At 39.0% G+C, this 22683-nt stretch overlaps 1 protein-coding gene across 3 annotated transcripts; it reads right to left on the reverse strand.

Annotated features, from left to right (window-relative positions):
- Window positions 1-18: 18 nt before the first annotated feature.
- Window positions 19-21496, reverse strand: adgrf3b (adhesion G protein-coupled receptor F3b). Of its 3 annotated transcripts, XM_034228736.1 has the most exons (18): window positions 21025-21496; window positions 18037-18097; window positions 15171-15183; window positions 14155-14292; window positions 12915-13067; window positions 12683-12747; window positions 12508-12566; window positions 10938-11068; window positions 9650-9883; window positions 7078-7329; window positions 6757-6891; window positions 6418-6614; window positions 4681-4866; window positions 3038-4345; window positions 2578-2619; window positions 2349-2378; window positions 2190-2266; window positions 19-872 (listed from the first exon to the last, which is right to left on the reverse strand). In XM_034228736.1, the coding sequence occupies exons 2-17, from the start codon at window positions 18088-18090 to the stop codon at window positions 2198-2200; spliced, it is 3066 nt and encodes a 1021-aa protein (XP_034084627.1). In that variant the 5' UTR covers window positions 18091-18097; window positions 21025-21496; the 3' UTR covers window positions 19-872; window positions 2190-2197. The 3 variants fall into 3 exon arrangements, with proteins under 3 accessions (XP_034084627.1, XP_034084628.1, XP_034084629.1); XM_034228737.1 differs by lacking the exon at window positions 3038-4345; XM_034228738.1 differs by lacking the exons at window positions 3038-4345; window positions 4681-4866.
- Between the last annotated feature and the right edge of the window lie 1187 nt (window positions 21497-22683).

Below are 22683 nucleotides of genomic sequence, written 5' to 3' on the forward strand. Positions count from 1 at the left end.
TGATAACAATAAAATACATTATATTTCTTGTCTTTATTTCAATACATATTTTTGGATACATACACTGGTTAGACACACAGGTTATAGTTTAAATCAAGTAATGTACATATACAAATTCAAGCAAAATTATCAAACCATGCCAAACTTGTTAAAGGGGCCCTATCATGCTCATTTCCAGGTTCATATGTATAAGTTGTGCCTCTTCTGTTCACCCTCTGTCTGAAACCAGAGCCCAGTCTGTTCTATCTGTTGTGATAGGTGAAACGCTTAGAGCCGCCCCTTAGCCCATCATGTGTTGGAGTGCTAGCCAATGAAGGAGTCCAATGGCGTTTCAGGCAGAGGGGATGAATGTCAGGAGGGAACACAGGGATTTTAGCCTTTGTAGACCATTTACATGCGCTAAAGCCTATATAACACACTACAGGAAAGGGAAAACCCCTAATAATCATAGGGCTCCTAGAAAACCAAACAATATCCTATATACAGTCAGCTCAAACTCCTTGTACAGAATGCAGAACATCAAGATATACAAGCTTCCCCTTAAAGCTATAAAGTGTAATGTATTTAACTTCTTTGGCACATAAAAACGAATGGAAATAGTCTGTATCAACTTTACCCTTAAAATATAAAATGGCATCAAAATGTATGCATTAGCTATATTCTTATCTTAAATTCTTTCCTGGAGCAGAATATGATTTCATGGATGTTAACCATAAGTGTAAGAGCTACAAATAATAATAATGTTCAGTGCTATCAAATAAAAATAAAATAAAGCTAGTTTTTGAACATTACTCTATAGTTCTGTAACTATCTATACACAAAGCAGTATCGGAGGAGCTGCATCCAAGAGTTGCTGTTTCCGTGTCTGCAATCTGAAATGTAGATATGGACAAGTGTTAAGAGTATTCATAGATTTTCACATTCAAAATGTGCCAAACTAAAGCCGATAGAGAACATTTGGTTATTTGATTGAAGTAAAAACTAAAAACAGATAAACATCCAACCACAGGTTTTAATATTCTATTCTATAAGGCAGCAGCCATATATCCCAAGGATGACCTATTTATAATAACGTCAGTGATCAGACCTGTTAAGCCCAAGAGCCCCCTCAGTCGCGGGGTGTTTTTTCACGAAACTGAGCGATCAGAACTCGCGACAGGGGAAGCAAACACAGACATCACAACACTTAGCATTACAGAGCACAAACGGGACATTGTCTCACCTTAGCTGTTATTCTAATCAAAAGTCGTGTTCAATGGCATTACAACGATAAAAACGCTGCTGAGGGTTAATCCATAGGTTAATCCAATGTGTCTGTCACTTTGAAAACATTATTTATAATCCATAATTCAATTTGTATGTAACAATTGGAGAATAAAAGTTAGCTGCTAATGCCACTAGAGTTATCGCAGCTTCCGATTTTGGCTACGCGTCACTCTCACTCCTTATTTGGTAACGTGTGTGTGTATGTGGGAGTTCCCCTCGATTCTATTGGCTCTAACGGTTCAAAAGAGGTGTCAATCATCAAAATCGACCAAGGGGGGCCAGAGATAGGTCAAATGACCCCAGAAGTGTTTTTTTGTTGCTAAACCTCTCTAAAAAGGTCAAATTTCACTTGTTTTGCATCAATCCTGATACAGGGTACTTATTATATGTTGTACTTTGGATTCCTAAAGCTTTTAGTCTACCATCCCATCATTCAAGGGTGGTTTTCACTATAAGTAATTTTTTTTTTGGACGGACACTATAATTTAAATTTTTTACTGTGTTCAATCGGAATTTACTTTAAAATAAAAACATCTATATTCTGACACTTCTACATCCAACTCACAGATGTATCCTTGCTTTGAGAAAAAAGACTATTAATTTAACCCTTTTAGAAGGGAAGATATGGTCATTTGTTCTGGGAATGTCATTTTCGAGCCTGAGACCTGAAAAACAGGCTCGGGGCTTAACAACTACTCAGATCAAAGTAGCAAGTCTAATACTTTGATTTATGACTTTAAGGAGCGGTCTTTTGGTTTGAGTTGTTAACTTATTTACTGCTTTGATAAGTGCAGAAGGTAAGTATTTTTAATATGACAATTTGGTTCAAATGTAATGCTTTTTGAATGTGTGTCAATGAAGATGTAGCAAATGCATGGACACAGGTTAAAATGCAACAACTAATCACGTGATCTAGCACTGACCTCGGTCCTCATTTGTCTCTTGTGTAGGTGGTTGAGGTCAAATTCTTCATGCTCTCACTTTTTCCTTTTGACTTTGCCTGCAGGTAGAACAAAACCAGCTATGATGAATGTCAATATTACTTTAGGTTGTCATTCTGGATACTTCATTGGTTGACTTACCATTATGAGCTTTATCATTTCTTCTCGAACCTGTATAAAAACAAATAGCTTTAAAATAAATACTGAACAACATAATTATTGGCAACTTTTGGGACCCATTAATCAAACCCAGGCTTTCTATGGCCCAGGAAGAATGCTCTACTACAACCACAAGACATAAGGGAGATTTAAAAAAATCTATTTATATATTGACGCTGAAAGGGAATGAGAGACAAGTTGGCAAACCTACCTTCTGCTCTGCAAAAACACCTGTAATCAAAATGAATAGGCCCTGCAAGAAAACAAATGTAGTGAATTTAAATCGTGTGACGTTTTGGCAGACATTCTTGTTGAAATTATATTGTGGTATTGAATAGCACATTTTGTGCGTATGATGAGAGGCTAAGGTGACTTGAAGTTGAGGAGTGGGTGAAAAATAATTAATTTTAATCAGATTTGACACATCTCCCTCAAGAAGAAAATAGCCTTTATGCAACTTATTTTTTAACTTCCAAAGTGGAAAATCTCAAAACTTTAGACGTCCCAATAAATGTGTACAGATTAAAAGAGGTAACATTTAGGAAAAAGGGTACACTAGTATCAGGTTGGAAATTGGTATTGTTACCAGTTTGGACCTATTGGAAAAAAGTTGGATTGATGCCTCACAAATTTCAACAGTTTGTTTTGTGTGTGGAATGCTTTCAAATTACCTGGAAGGAATTGAGGATGGTAAAACTGTAAGTGGCTATCATATGCACGGGACTGTCTTTCTCCAACATGAGCATAGCAAAGCCAATAATCCATGTTAGTCCAAAGACAGGCGTTAGAAAGACCACCACTTTGAGGATGCTTTTGGCTGTCTCCTTGTCGTCTGCCTTGCTGCCCTCAGGGACATTGGATTTCACTAGAGTAAGAATGACGACCACCATGGAAAACAGATTTGTCAAAATAACAATTCCCACAGGAAGGAGGAAAGCATGAATGGAACCCTCCAAGACTCTGTCATAAACTAGCCAGCAACTTTTCTTTTCATAGTAGTGCTTTTTGGTGTATTTGCAATACGTATAGCTTGATCCCACTATGAAGATTGGGAAAACATAGCCAACGATGCCGGAGAAGAACATGAAGACTCTTTTCCTCAGGGGGGTGAAGACGAAGATGAGCTGGTGGACAAGCATGACACTCATGCACATCATCCAGTTGAACATGGCCAAATAAAACAGGTGCTTGCATATTGTCAAAATTAGGCACCAGTTGTCACTGAGACTCTCGGGAAAGCTGGAAGCCAAGAAACTACAGTTACCGAGCAAGAGGAACACAGCAATGTTCACTATAGCTGTGTGACGGAAATGTGAAAGGTTGGATTTGACCACAGCCGACCACACTAGATACTCAACGATGAGGAAGATCAGCAGGGAGCAGACGGACACACCCAGGCCGACATTTGTAATCATAACCAGGGCCGGTGTATCACTAGCCGGTGTATCACTCTTGGACATCATGACAGAGAATGAAGTCAGGTGGTTGCATTCACAAACTGTGCTATTTCCCTGAATAGTTTTCGCGCTGCATCCTGCTTCTGACCATTTGTTCTCCCAGGTGTGCCAGAAAACACACATACGTTTTTTGCGACTCAGATTCTCCTGGGGGAACACCAGTCTAATTTCTGGGGATGAACTATTCCCCTCCATTGTGACCGATACTAAGATGCTGTCAGGCTTCGAATCGTCGATGTTGTTTTTTAATCTATGCATTAGATTTTTCACAGCAACAGCTTTCACTGTTCCGTTGGTCTTGTTCATATTAACGTCAATGTCAAACACAGTCATATTGCAGTCATCTGAACAGAATCTGAGCTCTAGATTTGTACGGTTCACTCCGTTGCTTTGGTTGACCTTAATATTCCTCACCAGATCTTCCACAGACTTAAGATATTTTGATGACATATTCTGAACAATAGATTTGTTGACACCAGACCAGTTGTTGTTCAACATATTGCTTGCAGCATGAACAAATTTCTGAAACAGAAGATTAAAAAAGGGACATTTTATCTTGGGATGTTCGGCGTTCACATTGTAACTAATTGATCAGTATAACTTATATATAACTTATCAGTATAAGCTCAAATAAAACAGTTCAAAACTTTCTATGGCTTCTGATCTACTCATAATTATATGGACTAGTGTCAGCGATTAATAAAGCTGATCGAAATCCAATCCCTACTTTACTGTGATATGATTTGTCCACCTCACATTATGCATTATGCATTATTCAGTGCAAAAATGAGCCATATAGGCTTAAAAATCCACATGTATTTCAGTAAGCAAAGTAATAATTATCAACGGGGGCTTACAGGAAGGACACTGTCTTCCAAGACAATGAACTCTGATGCCTTCGACATCGAATTTAGAACATTGATGGAAGCGCTAACGTCGGCCGTAGAGTCAATGGAATTAGGGTCGGATGTAGAGCTGTTAAAAAGTCCTGAAAAAATCTTCAAGGCCATCTCCTGGGTGGCCCCTAGTCCCTTCGCAAAGTTCTAGAAACAAAATTAAACAAGGATCTCAATGAAACGATGTACACACAAATGAAATCCCAAAAACAATGACATTGTTGCAAAGCACAAAAATATGTCAACATATTTGTTTCAACATTATATAAATGTACTCGAGTTAGAGGATATTTAGAGCTAGCATCATTACAATTTTTTTTAAATGAGCTAGCTAGAAACATTAATTTATCTCAGATTCCTGTCAAAAATTGGCCTCCATTGCAGTAATCTCTGAAGCAGTCAGTCACTTCTTGTCATACTTTTAAAACAATTATTGTAAGGTCCTAGCCAGCATGTTGATGTTTTTGTTATTATTCCTGTTTCTATTTTGTTTCTCTCATTTCAGTGTCAGCATTTCCTGCCCTTGATTGAACTCCCCCTGCTTCCCATCCCTAATTAGCCTCACCTGTGCCCCATTATCATCCCTCCCCCTGTCTATTTAGGCCCCATTTACATGGGAACGGAAACGAAAATGAATCGAATTCGATATAAAAAAAGTCTTCTGTTCACCCACCATCTTCCAAGGGACGAGGGAACCGTGCGGTAGAGTTTCTGTTAGAATTTTTTTCCGCCGGTCAACATGTCCGTTAAAGTTTAAATCTTCCGGACAAAATTAGAAAAGTGCCGGTCAGAGGTCTTCTTTGTTATTTATTGAGCTTTAAAACAAATTAATAACGTCTCTATATAATAATATACAGTTGTTGTTGTTGTTGGCACGGGGGAGAGCAGGAGAGGTGGGGAGAGGCGGGCCCATGGCGTATAGGGCATACACACTGAGCCGTTTTACCCCTCTTATTATACATCCATGTTTTACCCCCCAGACCGTTCCGTCCGCAGATCTATCCACCTTGGGACCCGTTATCGTTTGAGGGGTCCGTTTACGCAGTTCCGTTGCGGCCTCGTGTGAACGAACGGGCAGATACAACCCGTTTCGTTCCCGTGTAAACAGCGCCTGAGTCTGCGGCCAGTTCGTCTTAGTTATTCCTAGCAATCCAGCAGTGTTTATTCCTAGTAGTAATCTATTCCACGTGTACCTGACCCAGCTTCGTGTCCTGACTCTGTTCCCTGCCTCGTCTGTTTTGGTTGCCTTACTGACTGATCTCCCGTGTACCGAACCTCTGCATTTAATCTATAAAGACGTTTTTGCAACCTCAGCCTCTGTCCCTGAGTCGTGCTATTGAGTCCTCTACTGGTGTTCATTCAGTCGTTACAATTATGCATGGTACCTTATGTTAAAAAATACGCTATTCCTCAAGTTTAAAAACGTTCGCCAAATGTGGTTGGCATTTGTATTAATGGCATTCAAAATGATTTTGATGAAGCCATGCAACTTATGTAACATGTTATGATCTTGTAAGCAGGTAGAACATTATAAAACAATGTTTTTGGAAGATTACCTTTGTCTCGTCAAAGTTTTGTTCCAAACATCTATAAAAGCCAATATCAACTTACTCGAAAACTTCCCCCGAGTATAAGTAATTTTTGACAGAAAAACATCGGATATAACTTTTAGGGTTCCAGCTGTAAAGCCACACTCACGTCTGCATCATTTAGAACTTTGTTCAGCTCTGCATTAACGCAGTAGGAGAACACATCGTCCCATTGAGTGCCTCTGCAAGTGCGGGACTTATAGCCCACCCTGCCCAAGGCACATTCATCACTAATCACTGTGTTTCCATCTGGGGTGTTTGGCCAAGGCACACTATCCGTCTCTTCCTTGCAAAACTGTTCACCCTCTAGAAGAAAAATATAGGACATCATTAGTTAAAGTAAGAGACATTGGAAATACATAATAAAAAAAACAAAATAATATATTATGAACATACATATTATACCATAAATTAGGTCTCAAATAACAGATTCAATATGATCAGTTACCATAAATTACTGGAACATCCACTGTTGCATTTTTGTTTTGTTCCATTGAGTTCTTAAAAGTGACTTTGATAGTATGTGGCTCTGTTGATTTCTCGCAACTGATAGTTACATTATAAACATGGGTTCGTCCAACAGCTGTAAAATAAAGAGTAATATTAGTTTCAGGGTTAAGTTTGTGGTTTGTGGAAATGAAAGCCTTTTTCAGAACTATTGTGAATGTTAATTGTGTAGATGTAATCAATTACATTAGTGTGTAATGCTAGAACAAACCAGAGGAAAATAGGACAGCTAGTTTTGAGAGATACTGAAGGTTTGCCTTACATGTGGCGACAAGTGGTTTCTTTACTCTGTTGTAGTTGCACGAAACTCCAAATGTCTCTGTGCTGACGGTGTCTGAGATGGTGGCATTGGCAGTGACCGTCACCGTCACCTCCTTAGTGTTTGCATCTGCCGTACAGTCCACCGTCAGAGGATTAATCTTCAGGGTGATCACGTCAGGCAGGAGTGCAACACTCAGTTCTGTGCTGGCAGTGTGCCGGACTGACCCTTTCTTGAATTCACACTCGTATCTACCTGCAGGGAACAAGTCAACAGCAGGCTGAAAATAAACAACTTAACCATGCTGTCGTGTTTGGGTCAAATCTGACCGATTTACTACTCTCATCAATCATAAATGTTGTGCTTTACATTTGATTGCCTCATGGCCTTATGATATCCTCCACAGAAGATTTGAACATATAAAATGGCATATTACCACTTTCATTGAATTTGTATGTGGTTTAGTCAACTTTGTTTCACCTATGATGTTCCTGGTCAACAATGACCACCATAGGAAATCAATGGGTAAGCCTAGATTACGTACATTCATCAGATAGTACACACCCACAAATCAACAAAATATACATTTTGGAATACATATTCAGTGTCTCTTCTTGCAGTGATTCAGGTAAACCAGTATTCTGAGACATTGTTTACAGCTTAAAAGGGTATTTAATAAAATGTTGTGATGATTAAAGGTGTTAGTGTTAATGTAAGAGCAGTTAAAACAATGTGGTGGTCAAATTTGATCGGGAACACCAAAGTAAGGGGGGGGGGAACTAACACGACAGGAGGGCTAATACAAAGTATTAATAGTAGAAGTAGTGTCTCTTCAGAGAACTGTCCTCTGATACTGATACTATTATGACAACATTAGATTGTGAGCACTAATGCAGTAATCTGTAAGTATATCACTTTACTGTAGGGGCTCAAGGTGGGGCTACATTTACTACACTAAATATGGCTAGCTCGTTTTGGGGTTAGTTATCTTGCCCAAGGACACACTGACAGTTTGACTGCAGGGGCTGGGGATCAAACTATTGACCTTTTGATTGGTTGACAACAGCGCTACCTCCTGAGCCACAGCCAAGAGGAAATGTTCCCTTTTTTAAACCGCAAACAACCTACATTGACATTTGAAATGGAATGAGAGCCGAAACCAGATTTTGCATATACATGTATATAATACTGTGCTTCAAGGAGCCTAACCATTTGATACGTTCACTTAAGTATAGGCCTATTATATTAAGAGCCCTACAGCAGTGCCTGGGGACAGAAAACCCCCTTTGACAAGTTGTCACAATAGCCCATGTCATATTAATTAATCACAGAACTGGGTTGTCTTTTTCAGCTTCCCTTAATGTACTATAAAGAGCTGAAGAACATTGGATCCTTAGTTCTCACGATGTGTTTTATATGGGGAACATAGGACCCTGGGAGTAGGATGACCACCCTCTGGCAAATTGTGTTTGTAGAATAACAGAAGAGAAAGAGGTATAGGTAGCTGTCTCACATTCAAGGCTTGAGATGCCGTGATGGAAAATGACCAGACAATCTGCACATTGATTTGAGGTTCATTTATAATGATCCAGTATAACTTCCAGTCAGAACCAAACAATACATGCCCCTTCGGACTATTGTCATGTAGATTCAGCCTCATGTTTGAAGAGGACATATTATGCAGATTTTTGGGGTATTTTGTGCTTCCACTGTGACATGTCTCCTTGCTTTAGAGATCTCCTAATATACTATTTTTAGGCATATATTATAGGTCTCAGATATATAAAAACATGTCTCTGATGTGTTTTGCTCAAAATACCAAACAGATCACCCATTCTAGCCATGCGTCATACCCCTCTATTTCAGCCCTGTTAGAGAAGTGCTGATTCTGGGTCTGTAGCTTTACAAATATATAAAGATTGAAAACATTTTTTTAAAAGGACGGGGAGCTTTTGCATACTCAAGCAGGATAATTCTACCCAGATACAGCTAAATGCTGCCATGATTAAACGCCATATCATGTTCAATTCCACATCAAGGGTTATTTCTGTAACAGTATGGAGCTCAAATGCTTTTTCTCTTGTGGGTTTACAACAAGGTGGGTGAGTACCTTTTTTATATCCTGCTTTTTTACATACTCTCTCCAGTACAGGTTAGCTCTGACTGTTAGCGATGCTTGCTAATGTAAACAAAGACCATATTACGTCCAAAGCACGTCACAAATTGTTTCTGATAGCGACGTTTCTTATAGGGCCGTTGCTTTTGCATGATAGGAGACCTTTAATATTCAAAAAGCTCTTTATTTTTCTCATACTGCCTGTGCTGAAGCACCTCTTTTCACCCTCTGATTGGTTAGCTGGCTGGCTCTGTTGTGATCGATCAACCTCTTAGAGATGTGTCGGAAATGTCCTGACCCTTAGCATATCACGTACAATGTGTTGGAGCGCTAGCCAAGAGAAGTGCAAGTGTTACATAGTGATGTCATTATGCCAAGGAAGTAAACAAAGGAGTCCAATGCAGGCGTTTCAGACAGTGGGGGAGTGTGTGGGAGAGAAACTCCCAGCTGTTTACTTGCCTGACCAGATGCCTGTCACATTTTGAAGTGTGAGTTGAGCACAAAACCCCGATGAGTTACAGGCAGGATTAACTTTCGCCACAGTGCCGTTGTTGAGCCAGAAGCGTTCGCCAAACTTCCCAAAAAAGTTCCAGCCATTACTGTCCATCTTAATATTTGTCTCCACAAATGTGCAGGTCATCACTTGCACAGACTGATAGCACACTTTCCCTAGGGAGTTTATCGCGACCATTCCTGTGTGAAGAAGGAAATACAAATACATAGCAATATAGTAGTTATGATTAGGTTGGAAGTATGAGGTACAACCTTCCAATGGCAGGACATTGGGGTGTGAGTCCCTACAGTCTGTGTATCCAAGACTGGTATGGAGCCATCAGCCACATAAAAACATGTCTGTGTGTTGAGAGGTGTCTTTCAAAGCACCCAAGGACACCTTACCAAATCATAAAACATTCTTTTAAGTTTTAAAAACAGTACAAAAGGACAGTACCAGGGAACATGTAGGGAAATAGGGGACATGTACAACAGTGATCAGTGATAACATGATTTCTGAATAATTGGCATTAATTCAAAAAATCTCTCAAAACTCACTTATTTGGTCAAACTTAGCGATGTGATTGTATTGCGTTAATTATTTTTTAATCGACTAAGGTTTCTATATTAAACACAAGCATCTTAACATTGACAGTTCTAGGTTACATCAAATAAATGATCAGGTCACGATTTTAATATGGTTTCTTTCTCCAGTAATCATACTCCTTTCCTACGATAAGGTTATTGATTTACAGAGACTTGAGGTAACCATGGTTTTAATTTTCTTACTGAAAAGCAGCCTTCTTGTCCTTCTGCATAAATGTAATTGAATATACAGTATATAAATAGTTGCTGATCCGTCACCCATAGCTTTCTGAAGTGAAGCCATTGCCATGTTGGCCTAACTTCAAACTAATCTAAAATATGTGCCTCTTAGGTGGAGTGTCCAACACCTGTTTTTGTACCATGCTGTAAATATGTTTACAGTATATCCTCTTCAAATGTTGGCCTTTTAACAAGGGGATATATGGATATTGACTTGCTTTTGCAGATAGCATCACTTAGCCATTTGAGAAAATTAAAGTATACCTCTAAAAGTTAACAAATTATCTAATCATTATGGTATAGTTAAAATAATCAATAAACAGTTGAACAGATATTCATCGATCAAGAGCACGCACTTTAAGTAGTTGAGCAATATTGTTTCAGAGTAAACATGATATAAATGAATGACAAAACAAACATACATACTGACCTACAGTGTCAACAGAAATGTCCGCATTCAAATTCGTTTGTGCTTCATCCACAACACCTTGAAGTTTTGGAGTCGAACATCTTACGCTGACATTTGCCTCAAAGTCAACAACTGTAAACTCACCTTCGATCCTGATTTGGAAAAGATCAGTGAAAGATCATTGGTTATTAAGAAAATGTCTGTTTCTGATCAGATAAATGTGATATTTGCAACTGAAATGCTAAGGTGCGGAAAGAATACAAGGCACATTTCAAAGGTTTATTTGGGGGCGTTTTTCCTTATGAGCTGTGAGGGTCCAAGAACTGAGGATGCTGTGTGATAGACTGTAGAGATTGTAGAGCTCACTGAGCCAAATTTGATATGAGGCTATTTAAATAAAAGATTGACTTGATTTGACCTCAATTTATACACGCAAACTTGACTGCAGGAATGATTTTTGACAAAACCATGGATGTATAAAGGGAACTGGATATAGCGTTGGATGCTCAGTGGCGCATGAAGCTCAAAATGGAGCGCGTGTACTGTAGATTTCAAAAGGCACCTATGGTGGGCCCATGGAGCATGCTCACTTGAGTTTTCTGTAAGCCCCGCCTCCGATCTCCTGCCCTCTTCTCAGAGTCAAATGAAAGGTGAGGGAAGATAACCCTGGGTTTGGCTTTTAGCGCTTTATACAACTTTTAGATGCTAATGATTCAAATAAGGGCTACAAAAGTGTTCGTACTGGGTAGTTTATTTAGTTAAAATTATCATATGCTGATTAACTTTATTTATCTAAATAGTTATCACCGCAATAAACCGTATTTAATTTTGTCTTAATGTACAATATTTAATTTCACATTCTGTTCTTGTTTATATCATATTCTATTTAATTGTATACAGACTTCTAGCACAATTTAAATTTTAGTATTTTATTATATATGTTGCATTGTTGGAGGAGCTCGGGTCATAAGAATTTCATTGCCAGTTCTACACTGTAGCTTTTGTTCATATGACAATAACACTTTCGAATTTCAATTGAATGAACAGACGACTCTTTCCCAATATAAGTCAATGTGAAAATGTATTTTTGGCCCAGTGCTCTTCCTGAGGGCTTGGACAAAACAGCTAGTGTACCAACTGTACTGCCATTAGCAGTAGCAGTGAGTTAGCTAGGCTGACCCTGGATGTATACAAATAATTTGATATTGCATGAAAGGCGGGACACGTTCATTCCTATTCATTTTGCTCAGTGCGTATGAAGCCAAAATGGCCTGACTCGTATACAAATACCGGGGCCTGGGCTCATAGAGTGTGCATTTTCCTGCAGGGTCATGACCGGTCTCGGCTCAGTTAAACGAATGGAGAGCGAAATTAATCTGGATTCAGTTTTTAGGCTGTTTTACATCTTTTAGCACCTAATAGTTTAAATAAGGACTTTTCTAATGTTTGTACTGGTTAGTTGATTTAGCAAAAAGAAATAGGCTGATTTAAACTTTGGTAAGGTAAAAGGTAACACACATTAATACAAAAATAATTTTCCTTAATTTCATAAAAAGTAAAAGACACTTAAAGTATTTGCAAAGTAAAATACCTTTTACCAGTTACATTCAGGTACACAAAGCCATTCAGCACATCAAATGCAGCTCTAAGCTTTAAAAAGAAAGAACATTATATTATTTATATTTTAATGATGTATTACAGTGACAAACATTTTGAAGAATGTATACATTTGTGATAAGAGCGAGATATGTCTGACAAGTTTTTACCTGAGTTTCCTTATTGCTCCCCCATATTTCGGGAGTATTCCATCTCACTGATCCATTGATGTGAACTGTGAGAATTGCAAAAAGGAACATTTTGTGATATCAACATGCATATTTGTCCATATGGAACAAAAATGAAAGAGCGTTAACACAATCTAGAAACACACTAGTGTGAAAGAACACTCTACAGTGACCCTTATTCCATTAAGTCAGTTTGTCAACAGCACTCTCTTACCATTGACTTTGGGGATGCAGAGTGGCGTGCTGTCGGACACGTTCTGAGAGCAAGTCGTTTCCCTACAACAGTTGTAGTTGTAGCACACTGGGTTGCTCCATATGTACCCGGTGGAGCAGTTGCAAGAGGTTACATCTCCAATAATCAGGCACTCTAAAAAGAAAAGCCCAATTACAAATCATTTAAGTCCTAAAAAGTATTTCTATAAAAGAAAACATCTCATCTGTGTTATCTCTTAGTAAAAGACATCCTGAGAGATAATACATTGGTGAAAGAAAATGTGGTCTCATCAATATATCATTTTATAGAAGTGTATTCGCTGATGATATCTATTGTTTTTTTCTAAATAATAAATGCAAATCCGTTTTGATCAGGATTAAAGATCAAAACAATCAGATGAAGAATTCATTATCATATTTAGTTACTTATATTCAGCTGCATGGCTACATGGTATTTCTTGCACTTTGCTCCACTTTTGCAACGTTTGCCTCATTGAACCAGCACTTTTTACAGAGAGGTAATCCATCATTTTACATCAACCTAATTTTACAAAAATAAAGGGCATGCTCATCAATACCAGTTTTATAATGGCAGGTTACTGGCTTTTCAAAACCCTAACATAGTTAGATTCCATTTCCCAGTCATTGATTTGTTTCACTTTTTCACACTCATTGCCAAATCTTCCAATTGCACTGACAATGTTTCAATTTGGAACCAATTTGTTTTTCTCTCCTTCACTGCCTTCAGATGTGTGTAAGATATGATCAAATATACTTTATTGATCCCATTTGGGAAACGTTTTGGTCACAGCAGCATGTAAACAAGGCATTGCGCACAATGTGAAAATGAAAAAGGACTACTGAATAAACAGACATAAACATAAAATATAAACATCTCAAAATAGAAAATAACTTAAAAGTAAGAATATATACATAATGAAGATGTGCATTTTAGCACAAATATAGCAGACATGGAGCAACATTAACAAATAATTTGAAAATTGTGTTTCTGGCCACAAAACACATTTTTGTTTGAATTTACAAATCTGTCTTGAAAGGAAAACATCCAAAATACATATTTAAGTGTATATTTTACTAACTTTATCAATTTACTTATGTAGATTTCTCCTGAATTCACCTTGAGTAAGCACTTGAAAATATGTTATTGAAATGTCCCATTCACTGTCTAAAAGAAGAACCGTTTGGAATAATAATTAAAGAAAGAGGAACGAGCTTCATACCTGTCACCACTTCACATCTTGAGAGGGTCACTGTTGTTGCGTTCACTTGCACTTCTGCATTATTCAAAGCCAACAGGATGCTGTTGGCCTCCAGTGTGACATTACTTGCCACCGTCAGCTCAGCAGTGGAGACATATTCTAGAGCAACATGCAATATTTTAATAAGCTGCAGATTTATTACGGTGGACAACGGGCTGAACTTTCAAAACAGTGCAAATATAAAAACACAAATGTGCCAAAACACATGCAAATGAAGAAAGTCTTCACCAACATGACAACACACGCGCAGCGTTTACTTAAAGCGCTGCATAAATGAAACGCAAAATGCAAATATAACACGCTACAACAACAACAACAACAAAAAATGCTGCCAGAAGCTCAAAACACAGAGTGATGCACACTGCTGGGACCGAAGCACTTGTTGATGTGCTTGAGGATTAGAAAGTTGGCCGACTGTCACTGGAAATGTACCTCAAATGTAAGTTTTATTGGCTTATTTTAATAATATTATCATATGATTCCTTCAGATATTATTGCAGATCTGCTGTTAGCTAGCTAGCTAGCTAACGTAACTATAGTCATTTCAAATACAGTATACTGACAAAAAACACACAATTATGAAACAGACTAACTGCCTGACAGTTGGCCAACTTTATAATCCCCCAATGAAAACAAGCGCTCCGGTCCCAGCTGTGTGCAACAAAACACATTTCATAACTTGTAACCCTAATCATTTAAATAACAGCTATAAAAGGGTTCGTATTGGGTAGTATATATAACTTAAACAAGTGTACGCTGTTTTATAGGCGTTTCTTTCCGAATGTATATCAATGGGAAGAAGTATTTGCTTCAATGGCCGCCCCACTTCCTCAGGGCTTAGTTAGCAAACCTACCAATCAAAAAATACTCTTTGGCCTCAGCCCAGTTCTTTAATCCTGGCCCAATATGTTTACGTTTATCCAGGTATTTTACTGAATCTCCTTTATGGCAGGTTGTTATGTAGATAATAAACTCACCTGCTACGATGACCTGCAATGGAAAAATGGGCGAAAACAGAATTAGTCTTTTTGTCAAAATAAAACGTCTCTAAACATGCTAAATAACACAGATTTATACTCAAAGTTGATTTTTGTTATTGGAAGTGTTTGTCATTTATACATGCAGCACTCTTCGCTATTGATATCAAAATCAGTTAAAATATAATAACTACAAATGTCATCATGATGAACTTAGTCAGCAGCTTCAGGTTCCTCGGTGTCCACATCACTGAGGACCTGACATGGACTCATCACTGAGGACCTGACATGGACTCATCACTGAGGATCCGACATGGACTCATCACTGAGGACCTGACATGGATTCTTCACACCACCACCATCACCAAAACAGCTCGACAGCGGCTCTTCTTCCTCCGCAGGCTGAGGAGGTTCAACATGGACTCCAGGATACTCTGCAACTTCTACAGGTGCACCTTAGAGAGGATCCTGACCTTCTACAGGTGCACCATAGAGAGGATCCTGACCTTCTACAGGTGCTCCATAGACAGGGTCCTGACCTCCTACAGGTGCACCATAGAGAGTATCCTGACCTTCTACAGGTGCTCCATAGAGAGGATCCTGACCTCCTACAGGTGCTCCATACAGCATCCTGACCTTCTACAGGTGCACCATAGAGAGCATCCTGACCTTCTACAGGTGCTCCATACAGCATCCTGACCTTCTACAGGTGCTCCATAGAGAGCATCCTGACCTTCTACAGGTGCTCCATACATCATCCTGACCTTCTACAGGTGCTCCATAGAGAGCATCCTGACCTCCTACAGGTGCTCCATAGAGAGCATCCTGACCTTCTACAGGTGCTCCATAGAGAGCATCCTGACCTCCTACAGGTGCTCCATAGAGAGCATCCTGACCTCCTACAGGTGCACCATAGAGAGCATCCTGACCTTCTACAGGTGCTCCATAGAGAGCATCCTGACCTTCTACAGGTGCTCCATAGAGAGCATCCTGACCTCCTACAGGTGCTCCATAGAGAGGATCCTGACCTTCTACAGGTGCACCATAGAGAGGATCCTGACCTCCTACAGGTGCTCCATAGAGAGCATCCTGACCTTCTACAGGTGCACCATAGAGAGCATCCTGACCTTCTACAGGTGCACCATAGAGAGGATCCTGACCTCCTACAGGTGCTCCATAGAGAGGATCCTGACCTCCTACAGGTGCTCCATAGAGAGCATCCTGACCTCCTACAGGTGCACCATAGACAGCATCCTGACCTCCTACAGGTGCTCCATAGAGAGCATCCTGACCTTCTACAGGTGCTCCATAGAGAGGATCCTGACCTCCTACAGGTGCTCCATAGAGAGCATCCTGACCTTCTACAGGTGCTCCATAGAGAATCCTGACCTTCTACAGGTGCTCCATAGAGAGCATCCTGACCTCCTACAGGTGCTCCATAGAGAGCATCCTGACCTTCTACAGGTGCTCCATAGAGAGCATCCTGACCTTCTACAGGTGCACCATAGAGAGCATCCTGACCTTCTACAGGTGCTCCATAGAGAGCATCCTGACCTTCTACAGGTGCTCCATAGAGAGCATCCTGACCTTCTACAGGTGCTCCATAGAGAGCATCCTGACCTTCTACAGGTGCTCCATAGAGAGCATCCTGACCTTCTACAGGTGCTCCATAGAGAGCATCCTGACCTTCTACAGGTGCTCCATAGAGAGCATCCTGACCTTCTACAGGTGCTCCATAGAGAGGGTCCTGACCTCCTACAGGTGCTCCATAGAGAGCATCCTGACCTTCTACAGGTGCTCCATAGAGAGGATCCTGACCTCCTACAGGTGCACCATAGAGAGGATCCTGACCTTCTACAGGTGCACCATAGAGAGCATCCTGACCTTCTACAGGTGCTCCATAGAGAGGATCCTGACCTTCTACAGGTGCACCATAGAGAGCATTCTGACCTTCTACATGTGCACCATAGAGAGGATCCTGACCTCCTACAGGTGCACCATAGAGAGGATCCTGACCTTCTACAGGTGCACCATAGAGAGCATCCTGACCTTCTACAGGTGCTCCATAGAGAGGATCCTGACCTTCTACAGGTGCACCATAGAGAGCATCCTGACCTTCTACAGGTGCACCATAGAGAGGGTCCTGACCTCCTACAGGTGCACCATAGAGAGCATCCTGACCTACAGGTGCACCATAGAGAGGATCCTGACCTTCTATAGGTGCACCATAGAGAGGGTCCTGACCTCCTACAGGTGCACCATAGAGAGGATCCTGACCTTCTACAGGTGCACCATAGAGAGGATCCTGACCTACAGGGGCACCATAGAAAAGATCCTGACCTTCTACAGGTGCACCATAGAGAGGATCCTGACCTTCTACAGGTGCACCATAGAGAGGATCCTGACCTTCTACAGGTGCACCATAGAGAGGGTCCTGACCTCCTACAGGTGCACCATAGAGAGGATCCTGACCTTCTACAGGTGCACCATAGAGAGGATCCTGACCTACAGGGGCACCATAGAGAGGATCCTGACCTTCTACAGGTGCTCCATAGAGAGCATCCTGACTGGCTGCATCACGGCCTGGTACGGCAGCTGCACCACCCTCAACCGTAAGACTCTACAGAGGGTGGTGAATCACCAGGACGGAGCTGCCATCCATGGAGGACCTTTACTTCCAGCGGCTCAGGAAGAAAGCCAACCGGATGTTTGTATTATGTCTTGTATATATCTATAATGCACTGTTGAGGAACCTGTGACCCAGCTCAACTACACTTAGTTGTGTATATGACATTAAACCCTTGAAATCTTAGTTTGAGTGCTGGCCAGAAAATGTATATCATATTAAAATACGATGCATTTTTACCTGAGCGTAGAGGTACACAGCTCCAATCAGAAAAAGACAAGCCCTGGAACTCATTGTCCCTCTGGTATAGAAAAAAAGACAAGTATAACGACATAAGCAGCAATTAAAGACAGTTAAAATGTATACAGGAACAACACAAACATATTAAAGTCAATAAAATATTTGATGTAGCACAAAACTCTATTTCTTATTCCTGATTTTCCTTGTGGGGAACAATGGGGAAAAAGTTTATCTTATCTTTATTATCATAATGATCACTGATTATTAATGAGTTTGAACTGTTGTAACAAATTGTACATCCACAAGTCTTTAATCAGGACCTGTGTATGATCTTATTTTAAACATTGTACCATAGACATCAAACAATGCTTTTCATGTTCCCCTGAGGACGATTCCTTTTATTTTTGGTGACGCACTAAGTTTTTTCTCTAAGGCCTTCTTCAGGCAAAACATTTTTTAATGCCAAAATAACGTTTACATTTGGACATCCATTAGTTTCTACCCTCAGAATGTAAGACGTACAGAATAGCTCTTTTTGGATCTTCGACAACTTCTAGGAAAACATGTGGCTCTTTAGCTATAGTGCTAAATTCTAATATATGCTAATCAGCTAACGGTGGAACGAAAACAAAATACACATTTAGGTGATTAGTTTACTCATTTTATATATTTGTGTCTGTAGATTCATCAAACATTCAAATAGTTTGCATTGGACAATGCATTATTAACACATTGAAACTGAAAATTACAGAAAACTTGTCATTCAGAACAAATGTTTTAATGGAAGTAATCAACTTGAGAAGTCCAACAATTTATAAAATCTAACAATATGGGCTGTTTAATTATTCTCCACATAGTGAGAAACCCCTACTCCAGTAGCACTGACAGAACACACCAATCTTTACATTTTTCATTCCAATCTATATTCTGAAGGTTTTTAATGAGTTCATATGTAATTCATAGCCTGATTGATGTATTTGTGTCATAAAAATAGGGCAAAAATGCATTTGCTTTTTATTTAATTACCTGTCGACTGTATGTTTTTATTTATTTATGGAGTGATTAAAAGTAGTTCCCTACGTAAAACACTTTTACTTTTTCTATATCCAATTTTTCAATTTCTTTTCAGAATATGTATGCACATTTAGTTAGAAGGTGCCTAATTTGCATATTTAAAACATACAATTTCAGAAACATTGTAGTAAAAGAACAATTGCCATCCTTAAAGTTATGATCTTGTGAAATAAATACAATGACTAATACGGCCTGGAAAAAGCAATACAAATCAAATAAATCTCCAGCAATCTAAATATATACACAATATATTACATGACACTTATTCACTTTTCTGTCAGGAGCAGTTGGGGTGAAGCGCCTTGCCCAGGGACACAATGACATGCTGACTGCAGTGGGGATTGAACCAGTGCTCCCCTGATCCAAAGATATGCACACTACTCCACAGTCTCCAAATTACACAATGTAAGCCGTTCCTTTAAGTTTAAAGGAACATTTCTGACGTATTGGTGTATAATCCGATCATTAACATGGTTGTATTAAAACTTGCTTGTCACTCTTATCATCAGCGATCAGCTTTTTGGCTTGCGTTTCAGCTTCTCAGGCTTGTTTGCATGACTTTGAATTTGGACTATGAATGCAAACAGAGTCGATGGTTTTGCCTGCTTCCTGTAACAGTGCACTGCCAACATCAGAGGCTGGAGGTCACCTGTGTGGTCGGGGGCCTGTTAATGCGGTACAGGTGATGCCCACCTCATTTTCATGTTGGGTTAGGATATGGCTGCCTTTTCGCCATTATTACACGCTGGTTATATAACTGCGGACCATATATATACAATTGTAAACTGGAAAGTTGACTTGAAGTTGATTAACTGTATAATGTCAACAGATTTCACATAATTATATTAGGTTAGTTAAAAACAATAATATTACATTTAAATAAAAAAATAACTTAATATTATTGGTTCAACCAACCTAATGAAATGTCATTCATTAGTCAACGTTTCAGTTTTTTCAGTGTACACTTGCACAATGGCGGGTGCAAATATGAGTGGGACCAGAACTATAAATGCATCTATAAAAAACTATTTTGGTAAATGGAGGTTACTTAAGGTATCTTTTTTAAATTGTCTCACTTGTACACAGCACCACACACAGTGACATTTAGACTGTGCATTTAACCCATCTTATTAGGAGCAGTGGGTAGCTATGGAACAGGAACACATTAATGTTGTTACCATTATAAGTATTAAACATGTGGTCATAATAATGGAAACTAATATGTTGGTATCTTACAATGTAAATTCTTGTAAGTGTGAAATATGTTAAGGGAGGTAAAGATCCCAAAAGTAGCATTCCAATCTTTTATATTTTTGATAAAGTCTGAAAATAATTCATCATCCAACACATGAAATGTTTGAAGATGAAGTTTCCAGACAGATACAACTGTTTTCACACCTCCTGCGCTGAACTTTTTTTCAAATCCCCTCGTATTCTTCGCAGCAGTCCCCTATTCATGTAAGTCGAGAAATCTCCATTCAGTCCAACTTTACAATATCAAAAAATAAAGGTAAACATGTGGCCTGTGAAAGAGTAAACTTTCTGATAACATTATCTGTTCCTTATGATTCATTGCAAGAACAACATGAGTATTTTTACTCTGAATGGTAAAGCGTTTAAATGTGACTTTCTAAAAGGCTTATTGCAACAACAAGGAGAGCCCGTGGAATCAAACAAAAGTGACTTTTTAGACTAAAGAACACTCTGAGGATGGGTTCAAGGATTGGTTGTTACATCAGACCAAACTTCTATTTACACATTTCAAGGAACGATTGTAGTATCGGTTAAAATTTGAATGGGACCTTGGTATTAGCAATTTTACAGTCTAAAATACAGTGTTATACTTTTTTTCTGGCCTCTGTGCCGATCTCATCTTCTAACAAATAACATAATACATTCATAAAAAGCTCTTACCTTGGTTTAGACTCGCAGTCATACAGAAAGCAAATGCCTAACACGTCAAAAATAGCCGCACTTAGCAAACAGAAAATCGTCCGTACTCCATATCTATGAGGCTCACATCAGAAATAAAGTCAAAGTGAGTGCATGTGTCAGAAAGACTGGTTTAAGCTGGAAAGTGTGTGTGTTTTCAGGGCGGTGTTTATGCCATCAATGTTGGAGGACCATTTGCATTGATAGCATATCTCCATGCCAGCTGGACTCGTCAACAAACACACAGCCTTTCAGCTTTCCATGGATATTTGTCTACCAAATCCAACATTCTCCTTCAGGAGGTCACACGCAGCCACCTGACTAGCACAAGTTGTGTTTGTGCTGTAATTCAGTAAACTGGTGTGGTGGAAATGATTGATATTAACTAGTGAAAGAGATGTCTTTCTAGTTCTTTAATCTTTTGCAAAAGAGGCAAACAACATGAAGAGCAACGTCTCCACAGTCAAGTGCAACTACTCAAACTGAAGAGAGAGCTTTTATACAGTTACAATGAATACATGCTTAGTCATGAGATAACTGACCCATGCCCCTATCAGAGTACAAGAGACCCATGACCAGATCACTGGTCCCCCACTGTGTGGTCACATGACACCTAGTGACTGATCACCTTCCTGAGCGCTGAGACCTACTGTCTCTCGACATGTAAGGCTTACAGAATTGTATTATTTATATGTTAAATATAACATCATAGCATTCAATTCACTGATAATGATCATTTCCATTACACTGGCATCATAAAACTTCATGCTGAAGGGCCTCGATTATTATAAAGATGATTCAAAAGATGATTCAAAAGTACTTTAAGTCAGCTGTACTCATCATTTAAATGATTATTTAAAGCACTATTAAATATTTCTAAATTAAAAAAGCTCTACAGCCTTACAAACACCTACATTCCAGAATTACTTTTTTTTAAAAATATATATATATATTGTATAATGTCCTCAGTTTAATTTCAATATATAAACATGGATTGGATGTGCCTTTTTTTATATTGTTGTTGAACCTGTATTTCAATAAAGTTTATTTTTTTTAAAGCATTAAACCAAATCCATCATGGAAAATCTGTATATTTCATTTTTTTTTTTTTTAAACAAAGGCAATTAATTGGGCATATGGGCTTAAATATGTGCTTCAGTTTGTGCTCATGTGTTTTTTCTGTGCTTATGTGCTCTTGTATGTTTCCTTTAATGCCATCAACTGGCAAGGGACTGCAGATTAAAATGAGCCTTAGCATATTTACATGTTGGGTTCAAAGTACTTCTGCTAATTTACGTGAATTGTCCCTTTTTAAATAAATAATTACAAAACCCTGTATTTGAATATAGTGACATATGATGCAGAAGTAAGCAACTTTAGACCCACCAGCCTACTACTTGTTGTAAACCTATAATGGGCATTGGGTGTTGTTTCTCGGTCACTGACACAACATTTGATGTCATTTTGGTATGAGGACTTTGGTCAACTCAGAACTTGAGTTGACTCTACAGTGTATTTAACTGTTTATCTTTAATGACAACACTAAACATTAACCTTCTCTTGTTCAATTTTTAAATAATCTTTAATATATGTTGGCAAACTAACACAGGCTTGGTATTTTCATAGCAGCAAAAATGATGC

Source organism: Gymnodraco acuticeps, unplaced genomic scaffold (assembly GCF_902827175.1).
Source record: "Gymnodraco acuticeps unplaced genomic scaffold, fGymAcu1.1, whole genome shotgun sequence".
Classification (NCBI taxonomy): Eukaryota; Metazoa; Chordata; class Actinopteri; order Perciformes; family Bathydraconidae; genus Gymnodraco; species Gymnodraco acuticeps.